Source organism: Alligator sinensis, unplaced genomic scaffold (assembly GCF_000455745.1).
Source record: "Alligator sinensis unplaced genomic scaffold, ASM45574v1 scaffold820_1, whole genome shotgun sequence".
NCBI lineage: Eukaryota > Metazoa > Chordata > Crocodylia > Alligatoridae > Alligator > Alligator sinensis.
The window spans coordinates 1,023,737-1,032,090 of record NW_005842428.1 but is presented as its reverse complement, the minus strand read 5'-3'; the positions used below and the strand labels follow the sequence as shown (position 1 = coordinate 1,032,090).

At 41.4% G+C, this 8,354-nt stretch overlaps 1 protein-coding gene across 6 annotated transcripts in view; it reads right to left on the bottom strand.

Moving 5' to 3' along the window:
• The window catches only part of CDADC1 (cytidine and dCMP deaminase domain containing 1), a 38,405-nt gene that overhangs the window by 5,006 nt on the left and 25,045 nt on the right, over positions 1–8,354 (bottom strand). Inside the window, exons 7-9 of one of the 6 annotated variants that reach the window (XR_001358567.2) lie at positions 7,882–7,942; positions 6,635–6,759; positions 6,114–6,173 (exon numbers count right to left, since the gene is read on the bottom strand). Coding sequence is in view for 4 of the 6 variants with exons in the window: in XM_025211771.1 (XP_025067556.1) it covers positions 6,103–6,173; positions 7,882–7,942 (132 nt within the window). In the remaining 2 variants the exon portion in view is untranslated. Of the gene's footprint in view, positions 1–1,070; positions 6,174–6,634; positions 6,760–7,881; positions 7,947–8,354 lie in introns of those variants that run through there. The other 5 variants (XR_003095625.1, XM_025211771.1, XM_025211772.1 and 2 more) reach the window with 5 other exon arrangements.

Here is an 8,354-nt window from a genome sequence, read left to right as displayed (position 1 = left end):
GGGGGGGTCTGCCTATGTTTCAGCCCCAGGCCACTTGCCCAGGGAGCAGTGGTTCTAGGTTCTCCTCACCTGCATCTCCTCTCACTGAGTGGCATAAAGGGGCCTTACTGTGGGTATATTACATTCAAACTCACCTCAAGCCATTTTACATTGCCACAAGGGCCATAAAGTAAATCACTGCTTTCCTTTTTTATACTAGGGGGCTTTATTTTTATCCAGCCCTGAAAATATATTTAAAAGATATGTGGGGCCAACATATCTTGTTCCTTTAAGTTTATTCTTTTTTGGATTTTGTTATGTAAATGTATTATATTCAACATTTCCTGCTGGGAACTATATTATATATATTTTTCAAATTAAGCCAATGCTACTTCAGTTCCTTCTTCTGAGTCACATTGCAGACTGCACATGTTGAAAGAGGGAGATCAGCCCATGGGATCAGACAGGGGGGAAGAGATGGAGAAGGGGGAAAGAATTAAGCTTTCTGAGTTACTGTCATGAATTAAATGGCAAGTATTCATAACTACTGGCATGGCGGAGGAGAACTATACAAAATCTATGGATATATATGAACACGCACACACATGCAAATACGACTACATTTAGTCCTTGACTGACAATGTTTCGAGTTACAATGTTTCACACTTACATTTATAAATTGACACCCTGTTTCAACTTTATAATGTCAGTTTCAACTTTACACTTGATCTGATGCAATGCCATGCCAGTGAACAAGTTGGCTGCGTTGCTCATCTCCCTGGAGAACATCCGTCCAAACTTCCTTGGACATTTTCTTTAAGAAAGCAGCCAAAACTCAAAAAAACCCGCAGCCAAGACTTCTGAGAAGACTCCAGCCAAGAACCCTTCAAAAAGTCCAACCAAGAGCCTTTCCAAAAAGTCCAGTAAAGTCACCTCAAAGAAGTCCTTCCAAATCAGTATGATTGCTATTTACAATATAAATACACTAATGTAGCTATATTACTCATTTATAATTGATCAAGTACAAATTTCTGGGGTATTTTTGGTGAAAATAGGGTATCGGGCCTTGGTTCAGGAACCAATCCCCCATTTATAACATTGTTTCTTATGAGAAAATTGGTTCTGAGTTACAACGTTTCGACTTAAGATGCAGTTTTCAGGAACCAATTGTGTCATAAATCCGAGGACTGCTTGTACTACTAATCCACTAAAGTTCTGCCTGGACTCAGTACCCTCAGGATGAGACAAATGCCTCAATCTAGCCACAAGATGGTGACAGATTCAGGTTATAAGGGACAAATGAGTTCACTGATCCTGCTCTCTCCCCAAAAAAGAGAAAGTGGTGTTTATGCTTCAAAGCTGTTAACGCTGTCCTTTGTAAGTCAAAGCCATTTAAATACTTGAATCGTTTATTAGCAAAGGATATGCTTTGCTAGATGGTAGACACTGAAAAAAAAGATAATTCCGCTGAACAGGTTCAATACAACTAACATGTATTGAAGATGAAGAGACAGGATCAAAAAAAGCTCAAATTTCAAATGTCATACTTTAATATAAAATGTAAAATTGTAATGTTTATTTAGCTCAATTATAGGATGTGCTAAAATTATATATATAATATTTGCATACAACAGAGAAGCTTCCTGGAATACATTCTCAAGGTAAGTGCTGTAGGAGACTTCAGCAGGTTCCTGACATCTTTTTCTCATTAGATAAAGCATTTAGCAGCATCTAAATGGGCTATGATTCGGGAAGCACAGACCGTGCACACTGTAGCTACATAGAGGGTTCAGGCATATTGGTAGACCTTTAATGGGCTTTCCTGTGCAAGACCAGACATACTTAAGCCTAAGAGCCAGAGACTGAATAGGCAGGAGCATTAAGACAGAATGCTGTAAAAACGCAGGCCCCACACATTTTGTATTAACAATTATAAAAATGTACCACCCTTTTCGCAACAAAACATTGTGCAAAAAAAAATCCAGATTTTCCCTTTTAAAAAGGTTTTTTTTTTTTTTTTAAATAAAGGCTTAATGTTTAGAGTAACTTCTCAAGAAGTAAACACCCACTGTGTTCTAGAGGCATCTCCTTGCTGAAGTTTTCTTCATTTTAAGAAAGAACACAGATAACATCTTTATTTCATGTACACACTGCTTGATGCCTTTTTTCCTGCTTATGTATGCTAATCACCATGCTGCATAGGAACTCTAGTCACTTAAAGGAACCGTTAACTGCCAAAGGAACATGCACAATTGGTTTCCTTACAAATATCCTGCTAGCACTATGGGTTTCTTAAATCTATGTAAAACCTGAAGGAGCATCAGACCTTTACTGATTTTCTCTGTGCCTAAATTACAAGTCAGCACACTTCATGGATGAAAAGGTAGATCAAATTGTACTAACCTTGACCGTGTCCTTTTAATATGGATAAATAGTTAAGTCTAAACACATTAGGTAACTTCACTTATCTTAGGACATTCTTTCCTTTTCTGAGACTTGCAAGTTGAAGCAGAATGCCTATGATTAAACAAGAAAATCTGTTTTTCTTTAAATACTGTCCTACTACAGTCAGAATGTTTAAGTTCCTTGCAGCAAAGTCCAATATTATGCACTGAAAAAATAAACTTTTTATAACAGGTCAAACTGTGCAATGTTTATTTAGAAAAGTTTCCTGGTGATGATGACATTTATATGGTATCCAGAACAGCAGCTTAAGCGCTCAGCCTGAAACTGGATTTGTGCAGGCCTTAGTGAAGCCTTTAGGCTAGGGTACAGACAAAGAGAGCTGTCTGTTCAGCTCAGAGCTCAAAACCTTGGCGGTTTATTCTAGTGCTTAGAAATGTACCCATAAAATAATGCAATCACACATCCACATCCACATCTCTTTATATCACAGCTTCCTTCTGTTGTGCAAATGCTTGGCATGGGGTCAGAGGTCTCAACAGGGGTACTCTGCCACCCTTACCTCTCCCTGAACCACACGCCCAATAAAGGTAGTCCTTAGAGCAGGGCCTGCAGGGCCAGATGAGTGGTGTAGAGCCAGTCTGTGGGCCAGAGTGGGCCCACAGACCCCATCCCCCTAATCAGCATCCCTGATCCAGTGGCTGCACCAGCCAATCAGGGACCCGTGCTACATGCAGCATGGATCCTGGAGTGACTGGAACGGGTGCTGCATGCAGCAATCTGGCTGGAGTGGCAGCCATGCTGCATGTGGTGGCTAGCCTGGAAGGACTGCACCACACAAGGTGCCCAATTTGGCAACTCTGGGATTGTGCCACATGCAGTGCCTGCTCCAGCCAGCCTGAGAACTGTGCTGCACGCAACCCACAAACACCACATGCAGCATAGTTCCCAGACCAGCTGCAGCAGGCACTGCGCATGGTGGACATCCCAGAGTGGGTGCCGCATGTGGTACAACCTGGCTAGGGTGGCCACTGTGTGCAGTGCAGTGGTTGCTCCAGCTGGATTCTGCTGCACACGATGCCCATTCTGGTCACTCTGGGCTGGACCAGCTGCCAAATCTGGTATGCTAGGGGAGGAAGGAGAGGGCAGGGAGTCTGTGGGCCCAATCCAGCCTGCAGACCAGCCGTGCACCATAGAAGTACATCGTGCCCAGTGTGGATCTGATCATACATAGGGGTAGCACTGGATGGTAGGGCTCTGCATGCCAGATGTTTGACACCTGTGCCTCATAGTAAGGAAGGCAAGTGTGTGCTTTATGAACAGAAGTTGCAGCCTCCTTACTTAGTGAAATGAACTAACAGTATATAAAAGTTAGTCACACCCTCATGTTAGCAGCAGAGAGCTCCACCCAACATTCAGTTATTTGCCAGTTTCCAGAATATCTTTAAGATGTTTAAAACAGACTGAAAGGAAATGGCAGCCACTAAGGTACCCAAACTGTGTGGCCATGTAAGGGAACAAGAGCTGAGTAGTTGTGCAAGGCGGATGGGGAAGGCTTTAAGTCCATAAACGTAGAGTAAGCAGGCAGTGTAAACTTAAAAGGAATCATGGCCATACTTCGTACCACAGGATTCACAAGAAGTGACCACAGCCTCCAGAACCAGACTGTAGAGCAGAGCTTTCCAAACTGTGTGCCGCGACACATTAGTGTGTCGGCGGCAGTGTGTAGGTGTGTCGCATGAAATGCAGAAAATTTTGCGGAAGGGCACCGCAGAGCTCCCTTACTCGCGTCTGCTTCCCTTGGCCCCTCCCCCGGAACTGAATTACTGTGTCGCGAAATGATGCGTGTCTAAAAAGTGTGTCACCAACATGAAAAGTTTGGAAAGCTCTGCTGTAGAGACTAGACCCAATCCCTTAAAAATCAAGAACGGGGCCCCTCTGACAAACAGTATAACAGTGACAGAAATGCTACATGAATGAAGGCTGTGTATACACTCTCTGGTCTCTCTTGTCTAATGGGTGCCAGCCCTTTGCCCAGCCCAGGAGAAAGCCATGAGGTTCTATGCATGAAGCCATCATGCAACTGTAGGGACAACAAAAGGGGAAAGTCCTGGAATAGATTTCAGAATATTCAGAGTCACTGGAAAGCAAAGGCGATAGAGGCAGGGATCTTTGCTTAATGTGTGTAGCTGTAGTGGAGATTGCAATGCTGGAGCTGGGAAATGCACTCCTCTCTTCCTAAGGGCACGTCTTTTGTATTCCTTTTTTATGCCCTTGACTGCTGCAGCAGTCCAGTGTTCAGCAATACTGAGCAGGAGACTTGGCTTTTGATTCCCAAGAACTTACCCTTCCCAATGGCTCAAGAGAAGAATGAGGAGGAGGAGCACAGACTAAAGGATTTGTGTACTCCTGTTACATGTGGGGGAAGCCACTTGCATATCCTAGTACCAGTGGAAAAGGGAAAGGTTTTAGGAGTTTGCAAGTGGGTGCTGTGAAGGGAAAGAAAATCTTGGAACCTTTATCACGAGGCATCTTTGAACCACAAACAATCTGGATGTGGGGAGGATTACCCCATGACCAAAATTACTGGGGATGCCCTTGTATTTTGGCACAGTGTGCAAATGTCTGCCAGCTGGGAGTTACACGGTGTTCCTTCAGAGCCAATGAGATGAGTTTGCAAGTTCAGTCTATTTGCTAATTTATGTTCCTTATTCCAGTGTTAGTTATCTACAGTGTTGGTATCCAAAACTCCCCTTTTATCTCACTGTTGCAAATCAATGTATCAAAAATGACATCAAGAAATCTGGTCACTTTCTAGCCAGTGAGTTTCCCACAGGAACAAATCTGCTCCTATGATATTATTTATGAAATTATCAACGTTTCCTCTGCCACCTGACAAGTGAGCATCCTAGTGTATAACATGCAAGGTACCGAGAGTCTCATCCAAGAGCTGAAGTCTCACAAACGTACTTTCAGCTTTTAGAAGTGATACACTGATTTCTGTTCAAGACCATTCAATTGAGGTACATTAAAAAAAATATCCACAGAAAATGACATCAACGCAAGAGAATGTGGTCACAGAATAATAGCTCTGGCTGCTGATGTAGCTGGCAGAGGCACAGAGGAGAATAGGGCTGAGTCATTTATCAAGCAAGAACACTGTAATCCATTGACTTCATATTCAGTGTACCACAGAATTGAAAGGAACATACACGTTAGTAACTATTTCTATTTTACTGTCTCTGACACTGTGCTCTGTGGGACTTCCACAAGCACTTCAGTAATCAAGCTTTATTTCTGCAAAACTACAATCTGATTGCTTTGAGTTTTGAAACCAATTTCCTCAATTTATGTCATGAGCCAACCAGATGTTATTTCACTAGATTCTTCTGTCCCATTAGCAAAGAGATGATTCAGATCTGATGACTGGAAGCTCTCACTTCATAATGATCAGCCAAGCAATCTTAATAGTGGCCACCAAATTTGTTCTGCATGTAATATCTAAGCAGCATTTTCACAGGGAAAAAATCCTTTATAAATGTCTAAAATTAAAAACTATACAAAACATTTAAGACCTCATAAATAAACTTACTCTAAAATCATTTTTCCAACAATTAATAAATAAAATCCAACCTTACTTGACAGCACAAGCAGGCTGGATTATAAAAGTGCTTTAAAAGGCTCACAGAGACCTAATGTTTCTGCTTCCTGTGTAACTGATCAGTGGTTTCCAAGACATAGCTTCTTGCTTTGGTGCTGTGGGTCATCAGGCAATGTTCTCTGTACACCATCTAAAACATAAGATATGTTACAATAATACTAAATGTATTTTTTAAATGCTCAGATGTATCATACGAGCCACTGTGTGGTTAAGCAGATTTAAATCCTACAGCAGGTGAGAATTACTTACTTAAAGACTGCTGGTGATAGGCCAGTGCAAGTACTCTATACAGCCATTAGCACAGAGAGATGGAAATATAAAAACTCCATGCCACAGTCTCTCCTTTTTACTTGCTTTAATGCATGGGTTTGAATTCTGTTCAGTGCTGTGCAGACTTTCCCTCTCTCATCTTCTTCAAGCCCCCAACTGAGGCATTACAATGCTCTCCACACTTCTCCAGTTACCTGTTTGTTTTCATATTACTGGATTGCAAAACTGTAATCAATATGCAATCAGTATTTATCTACTCATTGACAGATAGATATTGCAGGCAGAAACAATCTCATGTGGATGACACTGGGATTCTCATACCTGGGCCTGGAAATGGGTAGCGCACACAGTTTCAGTAAGGATTAGAGCTTGCTAAGGAAGTCCTCCCCTTCTCCAGATGGAGGAGCACACTCCACTTAAGCAACAGCCATGGCAAGGGAAGTGCACTAAGAAAAGATAGTGGCCCAGAATAGAGGAATAGTTAAAAACTCAAGGACACCACTTTGGAGGAACAGACATTAGGAAAATGTTCTGGTTGTCAAACACAGAGAGCCCTGGGACCTCTACACAACTGCAGTTGAAAACAGTTTGACCACTGGTAAATACAGGGCCAAAAAGTTTCTTGCATTCTGTAATGGCTATTGGACACAGATGTCATATCCTTATAATACAGCCTCAGAACTCCTGAGGAAAAAAGCTGAAGAGGAGACAGCTCCAAAAATATATCAAGTTTCACATCAAGGTCACTCCATAACTACAGTTTAGTCATCACTCTGCCATTACAGTGCAAAAATCAATCAAGAGTCTTCGTTACGAATCTAGTGTGGATGGGCCAACATGTTCCCAGTTGCTAGTTGGAAGATATCCGATATGTACCTTGGGCATTACATGTGTTTCATTTCTGTTTTACAGAGTTTTCAACCCTGTGGTTGAGAAGGCTTCTGAGGGCTCAGTGGCATTTCATGCAAAAAGGGCCATATTATGACATCAATTTAATCCCATTTTGGAAAATGCCTTTAGTACATCTCTTCAGTTTGACTGGGTGTGTGGCAAACACCATACTGAAAGATTTGAGTCTGAGCTACCATTAAAAGTAATAGAAATTAGTTATAAAACGAAATAACAAATATTATTTAAAAGAAATAATAGGGTTTGTGGTTCACCAAAGACAGTAGGTGGACTTTTCAAAACCATGCACAGCTTCGGAGACTAGATACCACAGAAAAAAAAAAAGGTAGTACTTAATGTTCCTAGTCACTTTTCAAAAATCCCATCCTGTAGCTTGGCTTAATAAAATTGGCATATTTTGTATTTTAATAATAGCAGTACTCTTCATTTATAATGGTATGAGTATGAGTGTGTGCACGGGCACGCCTTTTTAAAAAAAATGCATGAGTTTGTACTTACCATTGAGGTATCCATTTACAAAATTAAATATGCAGGTTGTTCTTATCACAGTTTGACAGGTGACCAAGAAAAATACCAATTCTTACAGGAATTCAGGAGTTTAAAATTTAGTTATATTTATTACATTCATCTTATTCAAACATGGTACTAAAAATACTTACTTTCTCTGGCAGCAGATTCTTGGACCTCTTGATCACTAGCATGAGATGGATTTAGTTGCCACTGCCAAAAAAAAAAGAAAACAACCAAAAAACTACATTTATTCCAGAAGAAAAACATGCTGTGTGAAAGCAGCAGCCTATTACATGACTTTAATTTAAGAGGACTGTCTTTCCTGGAACAATACAATCACAAAATTTGTTTTCTTTTACTTCTTTTTGAAAGCAAAAACCTACTGCACTATAAGAGATGTCCAAGCATAAACTGTACCCAGGAGAAGAAACTAATACCCAGACACTGGGGGAAACTTACAGGAACTAGAACACAGAGACTGGGTGTTCAGCCCCCACCCCCACAGCACACCTTCCATCCCTTACTCTATCCACCATAGTTAGGCTGCTGACCATATGGAAATCCCAGAAATCCAGGACACTGCCCTCCCTCTCTCCCCCGCACTCTCACAAATCAGAGGCAG